The sequence below is a fragment of the Poromitra crassiceps genome, assembly GCF_964638095.1.
Source record: "Poromitra crassiceps genome assembly, chromosome: 5".
In the NCBI taxonomy this organism is placed as follows: domain Eukaryota; kingdom Metazoa; phylum Chordata; class Actinopteri; order Beryciformes; family Melamphaidae; genus Poromitra; species Poromitra crassiceps.
Genome location: NC_139642.1, coordinates 62,942,603 through 62,962,577, shown reverse-complemented (window position 1 = coordinate 62,962,577; position 19,975 = coordinate 62,942,603). Strand labels below are relative to the sequence as shown.

The 19,975-nt window shown below is 39.7% G+C and overlaps 1 protein-coding gene across 2 annotated transcripts in view; it reads left to right on the top strand.

The window, feature by feature from the left end:
- The window catches only part of fat3a (FAT atypical cadherin 3a), a gene marked incomplete at both ends in the record, with an annotated part of 251,969 nt that overhangs the window by 136,960 nt on the left and 95,034 nt on the right, over positions 1–19,975 (top strand). For both annotated transcript variants that reach the window (XM_083637169.1, XM_083637168.1), the window contains one exon: positions 6,068–6,343. In XM_083637169.1, the coding sequence (XP_083493295.1) occupies positions 6,068–6,343 (276 nt within the window). The remainder of the gene's footprint in view (positions 1–6,067; positions 6,344–19,975) is intronic.

Sequence of the window (19,975 nt, the reverse complement as noted above, 5' to 3'; positions counted from 1 at the left end):
CAGCGTTCCTACAGGTCCTACAGGTCCTACAGGGTTCATACAGCGTTCCTACAGGTCCTACAGGGTTCATACAGCGTTCCTACAGGTCCTACAGGGTTCATACAGCGTTCCTACAGGTCCTACAGGGTTCATACAGCGTTCCTACAGGTCCTACAGGGTTCATACAGCGTTCCTACAGGTCCTACAGGGTTCATACAGCGTTCCTACAGGTCCTACAGGGTTCATACAGCGTTCCTACAGGTCCTACAGGGTTCATACAGCGTTCCTACAGGTCCTACAGGGTTCATACAGCGTTCCTACAGGTCCTTGAAATCCTTGGAAGTGTGAGAAGTAGGGGGGGGAATTGTTTTGGAAAGTTTTGGAAAATAGACATGAAAGACATGGGTCACTGAAAGTCCTTGAATTTATAGATTTTGTGCAAGAATAGAAATTGAAGTTCTTTAGATGTTTTTTTTTTACTTAAAGATAGTAAATAGGTTTAACACAGCACAGTTGAGAAGTGTTCACACGTTCAAGCCTCTCTCTTTTTACATTACATTACATTACGTCATTTGGCAGACGCTTTTATCCAAAGCGCTTACAATAACACATTTTTGTCAGCAATAGAGCAATCAACTATGGAGCACAGTCTATGACAACTACAACTTCTGAAGGAATAGTGGTACAAGTTTAGGTTAGTGGTACAAGTTTAGGTTAGTAGTTTTTTTTTTTTTTTTTTTTTGAAAGAGAGAGAAAGAAGTTAGATCAAGAAGGGCCCAGATGGAGCCTGAAAAGGTGAGTCTTTAGTCTTTTCCGAAAGATCGGCAGTGATTCAGCTGTCCTGACCGAAGGTGGAATCTCATTCCACCATTGAGGTGCCAGGGACGAGAAGAGTCGAGAACGGGATGAGCGACTTTTGAGCCCCCGTAGCGAAGGAGGGGCGAGGCATCCTGCACTGGTGGAGGAGCGAAGGGAGCGCTGAGAGGTTTGGAACCTGACCATAGATTGCAGGTACAGGGGAGCTGACTGGTGTACTGCCCTGTAGGCCAGTACCAGTGTCTTGAATTTGATGCGGGCCGAGATGGGAAGCCAGTGGAGGTCCTGGAAGAGGGGAGTGACATGAGAGAATTTGGGTTGGTTGAATACCAGACGGGCTGCAGCGTTCTGAATGAGCTGAAGCGGTCGGATGTCAGAAAGGGACGGATTTTGCGGATGTTGTAGAGAGAGAACCTACAGGAGCGTGCTGTCGCAGCTATGTTGGCTGAGCAAGACAGCTGGTTGTCAAGGATCACCCCAAGGTTCTTAGCTGTTTGGGAGGGAAGTACAGTGGTGTTGTCAATGGAGATGGAGAGATCTGCGAGAGGGCAGTCTTTCCCTGGGAGGAAGAGTAGCTCTGTCTTACCAAGGTTGAGCTTGAGGTGGTGGGCAGACATCCAGTCGCCAATGTCTTTGAGGCATGCAGAGATGCGAGCCTCGATTTGAGTGTCGGAGGGGGGGAAGGAAAGGAAAAGCTGGGTGTCATCAGCATAGCAGTGATAAGAAAAGCCATGAGAAGAGATCACATAGGCAACATATCTGATATAGAGAAGGAAAAGTAAGGGGCCCAGGACTGAGCCCTGGGGGACACCAGTGGTAAGAGGGCAGGATCTGGAGAGGGACCCTCTCCACGAGACCTGGTATGAGTGGTTCGAGAGGTAGGAAGTAGGGGTGTCACGATACACTCAGTTCACGATACGATACGTATCACGATACTGGGTTCACGATAACGATACGATACGATACGATTTTAACAATATTTTTTTAAACTTGAATAATGACAATATATGACTGGAAAAGTAGTATTTTATTTGAAATGCACAAATACAAAACATGCTGTTGTGGGAAATTGTTATTACAATAACAACTAGAAAAAACATGAGATTGGAGATAAGGCTTATCTTGAAATAGAATGAGTTACACCGTCACTTAGATTTACTTTGAACCAAAAGGTTTCTCAGCAGTATAAATTCTCATTATGCATCTTCAGTTTTTCTTCAAACTCAAACAACAAGACTTTTCTTAGTGTATTTTTTATGCTTCAGTTTTTCCTGTCAAGTAAACAGTTTTGCCAGAAACTCAATTGAATGGTTTCTCTCCTGTATAACTTCTCATGTGTCTCTTCAGAGACTTGTTCAACTGAACTACTTTCCACACATTGAACTTCAACAAACAAAGACGTTTCTTAGTCTATTTTTGAAAAAAAAAAAAAAAAAAAAAAAAAAAAAAAAAAAAAAAAAATTTGCGATATGAGATTTCATCTCAACGATACATATCGTGACGTTTTACTATCGCGAAATTTCGTGGGACGATATATTGTGACACCCCTAGTAGGAAGCAAACCAGGATAGTGCAGAACCTGAAATGCCGAGGTCAGACAGAGTGGAAAGAAGGATTTGGTGGTTGACTGTATCGAAGGCAGCAGACAGGTCAAGGAGGACAAGAACAGAGGAGAGGGATGAGGCCTTAGCAGTGTGAAGGGCCTCTGTGACAGCAAGAAGAGCTGTCTCAGTGGAGTGAGAAGCCTTGAAACCGGACTGCAGAGGGTCCAGGAGGTCGTTTTTAATAGTTGTATGTGAGCTTGAACGTGATGTTGAAGAAGGTGTGGGAACCCTGGAGAGGGTGCATGAAGTGATCTAGAGGACTAGTGCATACAATGTCCAGCTGGGTGAAAGTATTAGCCAGCCGCGAGGTGATATGTGATAACTGACGTTGCCAGCGGAGGCAGGGGGGCTGTGCGGTGTGTGGGAAGCGCTGTGATCATCAGACCTCTCTGGATGACAAGCAAGTCGAGCAAACGGCCGTCAGCGCTACCAATTTATTGCCAAATGCGTTGGGATTATTCAACACTTTAATGGAGTACCGCAGGGATGATGTATTTTTGTAGGCTTTATCCAGAAATCGCCGCCATTTTGGTTCTTCAGTGGAAAAGTCTATGGGGTTTTAGAATGGGGATTTCGCTTAAATGCATAAAATAAGGTCTGTGGTTAACAAAAGCTTATGGGGATGTGACTTTGGGTTCAGCATGATACTCTTCACAAACTTGAATAACTTTTATGCCTTTTGAAGCATTTGATAAAAATCGCATAAAAAACGCATTTACGTTCCAAAAGTCATAAAAGTGATTCACGTTTGTGAAGATTATCCTGCTGAACCCAAATTCGCGTTCCCATAAAACTTTTGTTAACCACAGACCTTATTGTATGCATTTAAGCGAAACCCCCATGTTAAATCCCATAGACTTTTCCACTGAAGAACCCGGAAGTAGACTTCCAGACTCATTCCCGCGGCTCTCTATGTTGCTTCGCATGGTCAGAACAGGTCAACATGGTGGAGAGGCAGAAACATACGATGCTTCGCTCATCGAAACAAACACGTTGAATTGACCTCAACACATTGTACTCACATTGGGTTGAAAATGTGTAGTTTCTTGTTTCTCGACATTTTCACAGCAAAATCTGTCCGCTCAGAGTAAAGTATTTGTGGTTGTCGTTTGAATGTGCGTTTGTTTGAAGTCGCCCTGAGTCCCGGTTGAGTGGAGTTTGCCATGTTGCACCGTGATTGGCCCAAAGGTGCAAACACTATGGGCGTGTGTGTGTGTGCGCGTGCGCGCACACAGACGGTCCATGCCATAACGGAAGGATGGACGTACAAAGTCACTTATAGAAGTGGCTGCACCGCTTAAAAATGATCGCTTCAACATAATTTGGGTGATAAGAATGACCTAAAATGATGGAAACAATCTTTGGCAAAAATGTGTTTGACGCATCGATGACCTTTATGACCTCTATCACCTCTCCATCTGTGTGCTCTTCTGTCTGTCTCCCTTCTCTTCCTATGTTTCATGCATCATGCTGTTCCATCACCACTAATCCATGAGTCACATCACACACCAACCACACCCACAGTACACAGTCTGTACCATGACACAGCACATTGTCTTTCTCCTTGCTTAGCATTATGTACCATGACACAGCACATTGTCTTTCTCATTGCTTAGCATTATGTACCATGACAAAGCACATTGTCTTTCTCCTTGCTTAGCATTATGTACCATGACACAGCACATTGTCTTTCTCCTTGCTTAGCATTATGTACCATGACACAGCACATTGTCTTTCTCATTGCTTAGCATGTTGTGAACATCTCCACAGTCTGTACCATGACACAGCACATTGTCTTTCTCCTTGCTTAGCATTCTGTACCATGACACAGCACATTGTCTTTCTCCTTGCTTAGCATTATGTACCATGACACAGCACATTGTCTTTCTCCTTGCTTAGCATTATGTACCATGACACAGCACATTGTCTTTCTCCTTGCTTAGCATTATTTACCATGACACAGCACATTGTCTTTCTCCTTGCTTAGCATTCTGTACCATGACACAGCACATTGTCTTTCTCCTTGCTTAGCATTATTTACCATGACACAGCACATTGTCTTTCTCATTGCTTAGCATGTTGTGAACATCTCCACAGTCTGTACCATGACACAGCACATTGTCTTTCTCATTGCTTAGCATTATGTTCTGTTGTGAACGTCTCCACAGTCTGTACCATGACACAGCACATTGTCTTTCTCATTGCTTAGCATTATGTTCTGTTGTGAACGTCTCCACAGTCTGTACCATGACACAGCACATTGTCTTTCTCATTGCTTAGCATTATGTTCTGTTGTGAACGTCTCCACAGTCTGTACCATGACACAGCACATTGTCTTTCTCATTGCTTAGCATTATGTTCTGTTGTGAACATCTCCACAGTCTGTACCATGACACAGCACATTGTCTTTCTCATTGCTTAGCATTATGTACCATGACACAGCACATTGTCTCTCTCATTGCTGTTGTGTGAACATCATTCCAGTTGGACTAATGATAGCCAAATTCAAACAAGTGAGTGGTATTGTTTGTTTCAAACGTGGTGCACAATATGACCAAACCTTTCCCCAAACTGAGCTCACTTTCTATTCTTTCTATTCTATTAGTAGCTGAGCACAATGGGACCTGACGGGACCTGAGACCCGATGGTCGGGTCGGGCCTGGTTTTTAAATAAACAATCAGGGCTCGGGGCGGGTAGGGCTCGTTATGCCCGCTGAAGCCTGTGCAGGGCTCTCCAATCACCACGAATCATTCAGCATTACGTCCAACCAGTCCAACCAGTGTTTCCCCTTCTACTCTGGCAGGTCACCATCTTAAGTCACCACCCACTATGGTGTTTCCTATTATAATATAGTATAGTCCTCCTAGTGTGGTACTCACTAGGGCCAGAAATGTGCCTTTGCTAATAAATTGCAGGGTGTTGCTGTCTAGATGCATGGAAGTGACAAAAAAGCAGAGGACATCAGTTGAGTAGGTGGTCCTTCAATGTGTCCTGAGGATGCATTAGCATTTACACTACCAAAGATATGTGGTCAAATGTGTCCCAGACCACCTCGGCAAGAGGTCTGAGTGATGCTTGGGAGGGCGGCTTTAGCTCAGGAGGTAGAGCGGGTCGGCCAATGACGCAAGGGTTGGCGGTTCGATCCCCGCTCCCTCCCAGCTGCTGTCCTTGTGTCCTTGGGCAAGACACTTAACCCTCCTTGCTCCCGATGGTGTGTAGGCACCCTGCGTGGCAGCCTGCCACCATCGGTGTATGAATGGGTGAATGTAGACTATCTACTGATTGTAAAGCGCTTTGGATAAAAGCGCTATATAAATGCAGGCCATTTACCATTTACCATTTAGGCCATGCTTCTTGGTGGTCGTTTACACTTTTAATTAGCGCTGTTGTCCACTTGTCATCTGATCGCTCACATTTGAAAACCAAGTGTACACAGCCTCTATGAAAGTCTGTAGAGCAGACTTACATTATAATACATATACATTGATTCATTTAACAGCATTATCTAATGTGCTAAATGGCTACATTTCTAAATAAGTTTTACAGTTTTTGATTTTAGCGGCTAATTCCGCCTCGCCAGGCCTGATCGCCCCAACCTGAATAACAACCATTGTTTTTCTTCTCTCCCCTTCCCCCTCCCTCTCTCCATCCATCCCTCGTTCCCCAGGTTCACGTCACCGTCCTGGACAACAACGACAATGCTCCGGTCTTCTCCCAGTCCACCTATGATGTCGCCATCTCTGAGGACACGCCCCCCGACAGCGAGGTGCTGCAGGTTTTGGCGTCGGACCGGGACGAGCACCACCGGCTGACCTACTCTCTGCAGAGCTCCATCGACCCCGCCAGCCTGCGTCTGTTCCGGGTGCACCCCACCCTGGGCACCCTCTACACCACCCACAGGCTGGACCATGAGGCCTGCACCCAGCACATCCTCACCGTCATGGTAAGACAGGGCTTCCCAAATTGGGGTATGCGTACCGCTAGGGTAACATGGAGGTACCACAGGGGGGAAATGTACAAATGTAAGAATAAATCAAACAATTAAAATTAATCTGCTCAGGTGGCACTAAATTATGGAAGCGTATTGCATTCACATGAGAAATAAAAAATTGCCCTGTTTTTCTGAATTAATTAGATGATTTTTCATGAAAAAATAATAATTCTGCCCTGTTTTTCTGAATTAATGAGTTAAGTTTTCATTAAATAAAATAAATGCTGCTCTGTTTCTGAATTAATAAGATAATTATCTTATCTCAAAAACAGGGCAGAATTATTATTTTTTGCATGAAAAATAATCAAATTAATTCAGAAAAACACAGCGTTTTTTCTGAATTAATTAGATAATTATCTCGTTAATTCAGAAAAACTGTGATTTCTTATTTCTCAAGTGAATGCAATACGCTTCCGTACTAAAAGCAACTCTTTCACTCCAATTCTTATTTTGTAATGTTACATTTTTCAAAAGGTGGGTTATTGCATCAGATGCTATAGTTTTCTCTTGCACTTTTCGAAGCAGAATGATGTAGTCGGGTAAGGGGACATTCACACCAAAAGCGTTTTTTTCAGTCAGAACGCTATGAAAGTCATGTTGAGAGCGCTTCCATTGTGCACAAAACACAGCGCACGGAGCGTTTTTTTTGGCTTAGTTTTATTTTCCCCTGCAGTCGCGCGCACTAGAGTTGAGCACACCATGACCACATGGACGGTAGCCAGCTAGTTTTGTCTGTTTGATGTTGTTCACTGTCAACATGAAAGCCAGATTATTGCCAATTCTGGCAGCAGCGGAGGTTGAGGATACCTCAGGAGGAGAAATGGTAGGAGGAGTGGAAAACATGAGCAGCGCGCTTTTCCTCTAATGTTCAACTTTTTTCAGCTTTAAAACGCCCACAGCGATCCTCCAAAAACAACAGACGCCACCAGTGTTTAAATGGCAGGTGCGTTCATTAAAAGAGGAGCACGTCTAGCGCGTCCTTACATAGAGAATGAATTGCAGAAAGACGCTGGCAGCTCTAAAAACGCTTTGGGTGTGAAAGTCCCCTAAAAGGGGTACTTGGATTCAGTAACCAGGGAAAGAAGGTATCAAGCCAAAAAGGTTTGAGCACCACTGTGCTAAGACAAGCTGTCTCCGGACACGCAGTGTCTCCACCTAGTGGTGATATCAAACCCTGTTTGCCATGTGCGTCTGTTTCATCTGTCTAATACCAGCGGGCAGATATTCGTGTCACTGTCCTCACTGTCCTCTGCCCGTGTTATTTCTACTAGGAAAACATTAATTTTCTAGAAAAATGTGGAAAAAAAGGCACACGAAAAAGAGCAAAGTATAACAAGGTCAAATAGGCGGCTTCTGGGCAGGTGAACCAGTGCTCGGATCAGGAAATAGTTTCAGTTGAATTGAAATAGGTTGTTATAAAACCAAGAAAATTAATCAACCAAGGACACCCGAGGAGCTGTCATTAAAGAGGCCCTGGTCGCTCGTTGGCCACGGCTGGTTAACGACACCCAAGGTCATCGGCCGCTAAAATTTCAAAGCAGAAATTAGCCAGGCAGAAAGTCCTTCCTGAGACTTGAGTTCCTGCATCTCAGATGTAGAGCAGCAGAAGTGCCAGAGGCAGTCTTCTCTTCTCTTCTCTTCTCTTCTCTTCTCTTCTCTTCTCTTCTCTTCTCTTCTCTTCTCTTCTCTTCTCATGTTGCTACCTGAGCTCATCATTTAGCAATTAAGCTAATTACACCAAGCACCCGAGCAGCATGCACATCTCATCAGAGGAAAGAGGCTGATCTTCTCCTGACGCTAGCAGAAATGTGTGAATTAGAGAAATGGAGGAGGAGAGGAGAGCGAGAGCGGGGGAGAGAGGAGGGTTTGGTTTCATGGGGCTGTGGCTCAACGCCTGTCTGTGCAAGCGAGCAATGTCTTTTTCCTGGATTTTTCTCCCATTTTCTCCCCAATAGAGAGCCACAGGGATGACGTATTTTTGTAGTCAGAATGCGGAACTCCTGGACTTCCTGGTTCTTCACTGTTTCTGTCTATGGGATTTTTGAATGGGTTTTTGCCGCGATGCTTCAAATAAGGTCTCTGGGCAATGCAAGCTTAATCAAACGCAAACCAGTGTTCAGCCGGATAATCTTCACACATGAGGACCACTTTCATGAGTTTTGAAGCGTAAATGCGAGCCCTAGAAGTAAAAAGCTTGTGCTAAACTAATCCAGAACTACACACAGTGGTAGTACTACACACATAGGCTTCCCCGTCACGTCAGCACTCAACCTGGACTGTTGTTGATGTGTGCACTGATTACCCCGGGCTAAACGGGCTGAACCAGGTGAGGGAAAGAGAATTTCCGTGTTCGTCCTTTGAAGTGATGACGTTATTGACGTATAATATCCCCGTCAACTCAACAGTGTAGTCTCATTCAGCCGTTTGCTAGCTAGCCGCCCGTTTCACGGCACGTAAAAGCTTCAAAACTCATAAAAGTGGTCCTCATGTGTGAAGATGATATTACTAAACACTGGTTCGCGTTTGATTAAGCTTGCGTGGGCCAGAGACCTTATTAGAAGCAACGCGCCAAAAACCCATTCAAAACTCCCATAGGCGAAAACAGTGAAGAACCAGGAAGTTTTAGCATCGATGATTTCCGGACTCGTTCCTGCGGCTCTCTATTGTACTTGGTACATTCCCCCTGCTGTCCCGGCTGTTGCTCCACTCCCCCTGCGGAGAGTTGTAGACTAGCACTTCCTCCGATACGTGTGCAGTCACCAGCCGCTTCTTTTCACCTGACAGCGAGGCGTTTCACCAGCAGGATGTAGGGAGGATCACGCAACTCCCCTCAGTTCCTCTCCCCCCAAACAGGCGCCCCCCCCCCCCCCCGACCAACCAGAGGAGGCGCTTACTGCAGCGACCAGCACACACACCCTTAATCCGGCTTCCCACCCACGGACACGGCCAATTGTGCCTGTATGGACGGCCAAACAAGCCAGGGGCTCAAACAAGCCAGGGGCTCGAACCTGCGACCCTCGTGTTGGTAGGCAGGTAATCTACCGCTGCACTACCTGGACACCCCCCACGAGCAATGTCTTCTGAAATGAATCCGTCTGGTTCTCTGGTCTGACCTGTCTTTTGCTTCAGTAGATAGAAAAACAACAACTGTAGAAATAGGAAACACACGGGTGCATCCATTACGTAACGATTTCCTCCTCGCCTCGCGTCTGTCGACTTCTCGGCGAAAGGTCATGGGGGAAATGAATCCTTGCACGCCGCGTCACATTAAAGTGACGTTTGAAGTGTGGAGTGCATGCGCCCGCTCTCTTCCAACACCGCTTCAATGTTTTCTCAATCCACTTCTATCTCTGGAGAAATACACAAGCGTTAGTCTAATGTCGTCATTTCGCATTGTTTCCTTCACTGGTGATCAGCGGTACTGATGTCAACATGGCTGACACTCCCAGCCGAGAGAGAGAGGGGAGATGTTTCAGCTGGAGTCAGGTGCACTGATTCAATTTGGCACGACGATCCAGTTCAGCGGATAGATAGCATCTATGCTGCATTGTGTGCTGGAGAGAGAGAGAGAGAGAGGGAGAGAGAGAGAGAGAGAGGCAGAGAGAGAGAGAGAGGCAGAGAGAGAGAGAGAGGCAGAGAGAGAGGCAGAGAGAGAGAGAGAGAGGCAGAGAGAGGGAGAGAGAGAGAGGCAGAGAGAGAGAGAGAGAGAGAGAGAGGGGGGGGTGGGCAGAGAGTCAACATGTGTGTTTGTGAATGTGGTGCATTTGGAAAACCACACGGGGTTTGATATGATCCTTATCTCATAATTAAAAGTCCACATAGAGGAAATGAAATGACAAACACAGCTCTGTATAGTGACTACACACATCTATTCTACTATTATACTAACACAGCTCTGTATAGTGACTACACACAGTACAACTATTATACTATTATACTAACACAGCTCTGTATAGTGACTACACACAGTACAACTATTCTACTATTATATTAACACAGCTCTGTATAGTGACTACACACATCTATTCTACTATTATACTAACACAGCTCTGTATAGTAACTACACACAGTACAACTATTCTATTATACTAACACAGCTCTGTATAGTGACTACACACAGTACAGCTATTCTACTATTATACTAACACAGCTCTGTATAGTGACTACACACAGTACAACTATTATACTATTATACTAACACAGCTCTGTATAGTGACTACACACAGTACAACTATTCTACTATTATACTAACACAGCTCTGTATAGTGACTACACACAGTACAACTATTCTATTATACTAACACAGCTCTGTATAGTGACTACACACAGTACATCTATTCTACTATTATACTAACACAGCTCTGTATAGTGACTACACACAGTACAACTATTCTACTATTATACTAACACAGCTCTGTATAGTGACTACACACAGTACAACTATTCTATTATACTAACACAGCTCTGTATAGTGACTACACACAGTACAACTATTCTACTATTATACTAACACAGCTCTGTATAGTGACTACACACAGTACAGCTATTCTACTATTATACTAACACAGCTCTGTATAGTGACTACACACAGTACAACTATTATACTATTATACTAACACAGCTCTGTATAGTGACTACACACAGTACAACTATTCTACTATTATACTAACACAGCTCTGTATAGTGACTACACACAGTACAACTATTCTATTATACTAACACAGCTCTGTATAGTGACTACACACAGTACAGCTATTCTACTATTATACTAACACAGCTCTGTATAGTGACTACACACAGTACAACTATTATACTATTATACTAACACAGCTCTGTATAGTGACTACACACAGTACAACTATTCTACTATTATACTAACACAGCTCTGTATAGTGACTACACACAGTACAACTATTATACTATTATACTAACACAGCTCTGTATAGTGACTACACACAGTACAACTATTCTATTATACTAACACAGCTCTGTATAGTGACTACACACAGCACAACTATTCTACTATTATACTAACACAGCTCTGTATAGTGACTACACACAGTACAACTATTCTACTATTATACTAACACTGCTCTGTATAGTGACTACACACAGTACAACTATTCTACTATTATACTAACACAGCTCTGTATAGTGACTACACACAGTACAACTATTCTATTATACTAACACAGCTCTGTATAGTAACTACACACAGTACAACTATTCTATTATACTAACACAGCTCTGTATAGTGACTACACACAGTACAACTATTATACTATTATACTAACACAGCTCTGTATAGTGACTACACACAGTACAACTATTCTACTATTATACTAACACAGCTCTGTATAGTGACTACACACAGTACAACTATTCTATTATACTAACACAGCTCTGTATAGTGACTATACACAGTACAACTATTCTACTATTATACTAACACAGCTCTGTATAGTGACTACACACAGTACAACTATTCTACTATTATACTAACACAGCTCTGTATAGTGACTACACACAGTACAACTATTCTATTATACTAACACAGCTCTGTATAGTGACTACACACAGTACAACTATTCTACTATTATACTAACACAGCTCTGTATAGTAACTACACACAGTACAACTATTCTATTATACTAACACAGCTCTGTATAGTAACTACACACAGTACAACTATTCTATTATACTAACACAGCTCTGTATAGTGACTACACACAGTACAACTATTCTACTATTATACTAGCACAGCTCTGTATAGTGACTACACACAGTACAACTATTCTACTATTATACTAACACAGCTCTGTATAGTGACTACACACAGTACAACTATTCTACTATTATACTAACACAGCTCTGTATAGTGACTACACACAGTACAACTATTCTACTATTATACTAACACAGCTCTGTATAGTGACTACACACAGTACAACTATTCTACTATTATACTAACACAGCTCTGTATAGTGACTACACACAGTACAACTATTCTACTATTATACTAACACAGCTCTGTATAGTGACTACACACAGCACAACTATTCTACTATTATACTAACACAGCTCTGTATAGTGACTACACACAGTACAGCTATTCTACTATTATACTAGCACAGCTCTGTATAGTGACTACACACAGTACAACTATTCTATTATACTAACACAGCTCTGTATAGTGACTACACACAGTACAACTATTCTACTATTATACTAACACAGCTCTGTATAGTGACTACACACAGTACAACTATTCTACTATTATACTAACACAGCTCTGTATAGTGACTACACACAGTACAACTATTCTACTATTATACTAACACAGCTCTGTATAGTGACTACACACAGTACAACTATTCTACTATTATACTAACACAGCTCTGTATAGTGACTACACACAGTACAACTATTATACTATTATACTAACACAGCTCTGTATAGTGACTACACACAGTACAACTATTCTACTATTATACTAACACAGCTCTGTATAGTGACTACACACAGTACAACTATTCTATTATACTAACACAGCTCTGTATAGTGACTACACACAGTACAACTATTATACTATTATACTAACACAGCTCTGTATAGTGACTACACACAGTACAACTATTCTATTATACTAACACAGCTCTGTATAGTGACTACACACAGTACAACTATTCTATTATACTAACACAGCTCTGTATAGTGACTACACACAGTACAACTATTCTACTATTATACTAACACAGCTCTGTATAGTGACTACACACAGTACAGCTATTCTACTATTATACTAACACAGCTCTGTATAGTGACTACACACAGTACAGCTATTCTACTATTATACTAACACAGCTCTGTATAGTGACTACACACAGTACAACTATTATACTATTATACTAACACAGCTCTGTATAGTGACTTCACACATCTATTCTACTATTATACTAACACAGCTCTGTATAGTGACTACACACAGTACAACTATTCTATTATACTAACACAGCTCTGTATAGTGACTACACACAGTACAACTATTCTATTATACTAACACAGCTCTGTATAGTGACTACACACAGTACAACTATTCTATTATACTAACACAGCTCTGTATAGTGACTACACACAGTACAACTATTATACTATTATACTAACACAGCTCTGTATAGTGACTACACACAGTACAACTATTCTATTATACTAACACAGCTCTGTATAGTAACTACACACAGTACAACTATTCTATTATACTAACACAGCTCTGTATAGTGACTATACACAGTACAGCTATTCTACTATTATACTAACACAGCTCTGTATAGTGACTACACACAGTACAACTATTCTACTATTATACTAACACAGCTCTGTATAGTGACTACACACAGTACAACTATTCTACTATTATACTAACACAGCTCTGTATAGTGACTACACACAGTACAGCTATTATACTATTATACTAACACAGCTCTGTATAGTGACTACACACAGTACAGCTATTCTACTATTATACTAACACAGCTCTGTATAGTGACTACACACAGTACAACTATTCTACTATTATACTAACACAGCTCTGTATAGTGACTACACACATCTATTCTACTATTATACTAACACAGCTCTGTATAGTGACTACACACATCTATTCTACTATTATACTAACACAGCTCTGTATAGTGACTACACACAGTACAACTATTCTACTATTATACTAACACAGCTCTGTATAGTGACTACACACAGTACAACTATTCTACTATTATACTAACACAGCTCTGTATAGTGACTACACACATACAACTATTCTACTATTATACTAACACAGCTCTGTATAGTGACTACACACAGTACAACTATTCTACTATTATACTAACACAGCTCTGTATAGTGACTACACACAGTACAACTATTCTACTATTATACTAACACAGCTCTGTATAGTGACTACACACATACAACTATTCTACTATTATACTAACACAGCTCTGTATAGTGACTACACACAGTACAACTATTCTACTATTATACTAACACAGCTCTGTATAGTGACTACACACAGTACAACTATTCTATTATACTAACACAGCTCTGTATAGTGACTACACACAGTACAACTATTATACTATTATACTAACACAGCTCTGTATAGTGACTACACACAGTACAACTATTCTACTATTATACTAACACAGCTCTGTATAGTGACTACACACAGTACAACTATTCTACTATTATACTAGCACAGCTCTGTATAGTAACTACACACAGTACAGCTATTCTACTATTATACTAACACTGCTCTGTATAGTGACTACACACAGTACAACTATTATACTATTATACTAACACAGCTCTGTATAGTGACTATACACAGTACAACTATTCTATTATACTAACACAGCTCTGTATAGTGACTACACACAGTACAACTATTATACTATTATACTAACACTGCTCTGTATAGTGACTACACACAGTACAACTATTATACTATTATACTAACACTGCTCTGTATAGTGACTACACACAGTACAACTATTATACTATTATACTAACACAGCTCTGTATAGTGACTATACACAGTACAACTATTCTATTATACTAACACTGCTCTGTATAGTGACTACACACAGTACAACTATTATACTATTATACTAGCACAGCTCTGTATAGTGACTATACACAGTACAACTATTCTACTATTATACTAACACAGCTCTGTATAGTGACTACACACAGTACAACTATTCTATTATACTAACACAGCTCTGTATAGTGACTACACACAGTACAACTATTCTACTATTATACTAACACAGCTCTGTATAGTGACTACACACAGTACAACTATTATACTATTATACTAACACAGCTCTGTATAGTGACTACACACAGTACAACTATTCTACTATTATACTAACACAGCTCTGTATAGTGACTACACACATCTATTCTACTATTATACTAACACAGCTCTGTATAGTGACTACACAGAGTACAACTATTCTACTATTATACTAACACAGCTCTGTATAGTGACTACACACAGTACAGCTATTCTACTATTATACTAACACAGCTCTGTATAGTGACTACACACAGTACAGCTATTCTACTATTATACTAACACAGCTCTGTATAGTGACTACACACAGTACAGCTATTCTACTATTATACTAACACAGCTCTGTATAGTGACTACACACAGTACAGCTATTCTACTATTATACTAACACAGCTCTGTATAGTGACTACACACAGTACAACTATTCTACTATTATACTAACACAGCTCTGTATAGTGACTACACACAGTACAACTATTCTACTATTATACTAACACAGCTCTGTATAGTGACTACACACAGTACAACTATTCTACTATTATACTAACACAGCTCTGTATAGTGACTACACACATCTATTCTACTATTATACTAACACAGCTCTGTATAGTGACTACACAGAGTACAACTATTCTACTATTATACTAACACAGCTCTGTATAGTGACTACACACAGTACAGCTATTCTACTATTATACTAACACAGCTCTGTATAGTGACTACACACAGTACAGCTATTCTACTATTATACTAACACAGCTCTGTATAGTGACTACACACAGTACAACTATTATACTATTATACTAACACAGCTCTGTATAGTGACTACACACAGTACAACTATTCTACTATTATACTAACACAGCTCTGTATAGTGACTACACACAGTACATCTATTCTACTATTATACTAACACAGCTCTGTATAGTGACTATACACAGTACAACTATTCTACTATTATACTAACACAGCTCTGTATAGTGACTACACACATACAACTATTCTACTATTATACTAACACAGCTCTGTATAGTGACTACACACAGTACAACTATTCTACTATTATACTAACACAGCTCTGTATAGTGACTACACACAGTACAACTATTCTACTATTATACTAACACAGCTCTGTATAGTGACTACACACAGTACAACTATTATACTATTATACTAACAAAGCTCTGTATAGTGACTACACACAGTACAACTATTCTACTATTATACTAACAAAGCTCTGTATAGTAACTACACACAGTACAGCTATTATACTATTATACTAACACAGCTCTGTATAGTGACTACACACAGTACAACTATTCTACTATTATACTAACACAGCTCTGTATAGTGACTACACACAGTACAGCTATTCTACTATTATACTAACACAGCTCTGTATAGTGACTACACACAGTACAGCTATTCTACTATTATACTAACACAGCTCTGTATAGTGACTACACACAGTACAGCTATTCTACTATTATACTAACACAGCTCTGTATAGTGACTACACACAGTACAACTATTATACTATTATACTAACACAGCTCTGTATAGTGACTACACACAGTACAACTATTCTACTATTATACTAACACAGCTCTGTATAGTGACTACACACAGTACATCTATTCTACTATTATACTAACACAGCTCTGTATAGTGACTACACACAGTACAACTATTCTACTATTATACTAACAAAGCTCTGTATAGTGACTACACACAGTACAACTATTCTACTATTATACTAACAAAGCTCTGTATAGTAACTACACACAGTACAACTATTCTACTATTATACTAACACAGCTCTGTATAGTGACTACACAGAGTACAACTATTCTACTATTATACTAACACAGCTCTGTATAGTGACTACACACAGTACAACTATTCTACTATTATACTAACACAGCTCTGTATAGTGACTACACACAGTACAGCTATTATACTATTATACTAACACAGCTCTGTATAGTGACTACACACAGTACAGCTATTATACTATTATACTAACACAGCTCTGTATAGTGACTACACACAGTACAGCTATTCTACTATTATACTAACACAGCTCTGTATAGTGACTACACACAGTACAGCTATTCTACTATTATACTAACACAGCTCTGTATAGTGACTACACACAGTACAACTATTCTACTATTATACTAACACAGCTCTGTATAGTGACTACACACAGTACAGCTATTCTACTATTATACTAACACAGCTCTGTATAGTGACTACACACAGTACAACTATTCTACTATTATACTAACACAGCTCTGTATAGTGACTACACACAGTACAGCTATTCTACTATTATACTAACACAGCTCTGTATAGTGACTACACACAGTACAGCTATTCTACTATTATACTAACACAGCTCTGTATAGTGACTACACACAGTACAACTATTCTACTATTATACTAACACAGCTCTGTATAGTGACTACACACAGTACAACTATTCTACTATTATACTAACACAGCTCTGTATAGTGACTACACACAGTACAACTATTCTACTATTATACTAACACAGCTCTGTATAGTGACTACACACAGTACAGCTATTCTACTATTATACTAACACAGCTCTGTATAGTGACTACACACAGTACAACTATTCTACTATTATACTAACACAGCTCTGTATAGTGACTACACACAGTACAACTATTCTACTATTATACTAACACAGCTCTGTATAGTGACTACACACAGTACAACTATTATACTATTATACTAACACAGCTCTGTATAGTAACTACACACAGTACAGCTATTATACTATTATACTAACACAGCTCTGTATAGTGACTACACACAGTACAGCTATTCTACTATTATACTAACACAGCTCTGTATAGTGACTACACACAGTACAACTATTCTACTATTATACTAACACAGCTCTGTATAGTGACTACACACAGTACATCTATTCTACTATTATACTAACACAGCTCTGTATAGTGACTACACACAGTACAACTATTCTACTATTATACTAACAAAGCTCTGTATAGTGACTACACACAGTACATCTATTATACTATTATACTAACACAGCTCTGTATAGTGACTACACACAGTACATCTATTCTACTATTATACTAACACAGCTCTGTATAGTGACTACACACAGTACAACTATTCTACTATTATACTAACAAAGCTCTGTATAGTGACTACACACAGTACAACTATTCTACTATTATACTAACAAAGCTCTGTATAGTGACTACACACAGTACAACTATTCTACTATTATACTAACACAGCTCTGTATAGTGACTACACACAGTACAGCTATTCTACTATTATACTAACACAGCTCTGTATAGTGACTACACACAGTACAGCTATTCTACTATTATACTAACACAGCTCTGTATAGTGACTACACACAGTACAACTATTCTACTATTATACTAACACAGCTCTGTATAGTAACTACACACAGTACAACTATTCTACTATTATACTAACACAGCTCTGTATAGTAACTACACACAGTACAACTATTCTACTATTATACTAACACAGCTCTGTATAGTAACTACACACAGTACAACTATTATACTATTATACTAACACAGCTCTGTATAGTGACTACACACAGTACAACTATTATACTATTATACTAACACAGCTCTGTATAGTAACTACACACAGTACAGCTATTCTACTATTATACTAACACAGCTCTGTATAGTAACTACACACAGTACAACTATTCTACTATTATACTAACACAGCTCTGTATAGTAACTACACACAGTACAACTATTATACTATTATACTAACACAGCTCTGTATAGTGACTACACACAGTACAACTATTATACTATTATACTAACACAGCTCTGTATAGTAACTACACACAGTACAACTATTATACTATTATACTAACACAGCTCTGTATAGTGACTACACACAGTACAACTATTCTACTATTATACTAACAAAGCTCTGTATAGTAACTACACACAGTACAACTATTCTACTATTATACTAACACAGCTCTGTATAGTGACTACACAGAGTACAACTATTCTACTATTATACTAACACAGCTCTGTATAGTGACTACACACAGTACAACTATTCTACTATTATACTAACACAGCTCTGTATAGTGACTACACACAGTACAACTATTCTACTATTATACTAACACAGCTCTGTATAGTGACTACACACAGTACAACTATTCTACTATTATACTAACACAGCTCTGTATAGTGACTACACACAGTACAACTATTATACTATTATACTAACACAGCTATGTATAGTGACTACACACAGTACAACTATTATACTATTATACTAACACAGCTCTGTATAGTGACTACACACAGTACAACTATTATACTATTATACTAACACAGCTCTGTATAGTGACTACACACAGTACAACTATTATACTATTATACTAACACAGCTCTGTATAGTGACTACACACAGTACAGCTATTCTACTATTATACTAACACAGCTCTGTATAGTGACTACACACAGTACAACTATTATACTATTATACTAACACAGCTCTGTATAGTGACTACACACAGTACAACTATTATACTATTATACTAACACAGCTCTGTATAGTGACTACACACAGTACAGCTATTCTACTATTATACTAACACAGCTCTGTATAGTGACTACACACACTACAACTATTCTACTATTATA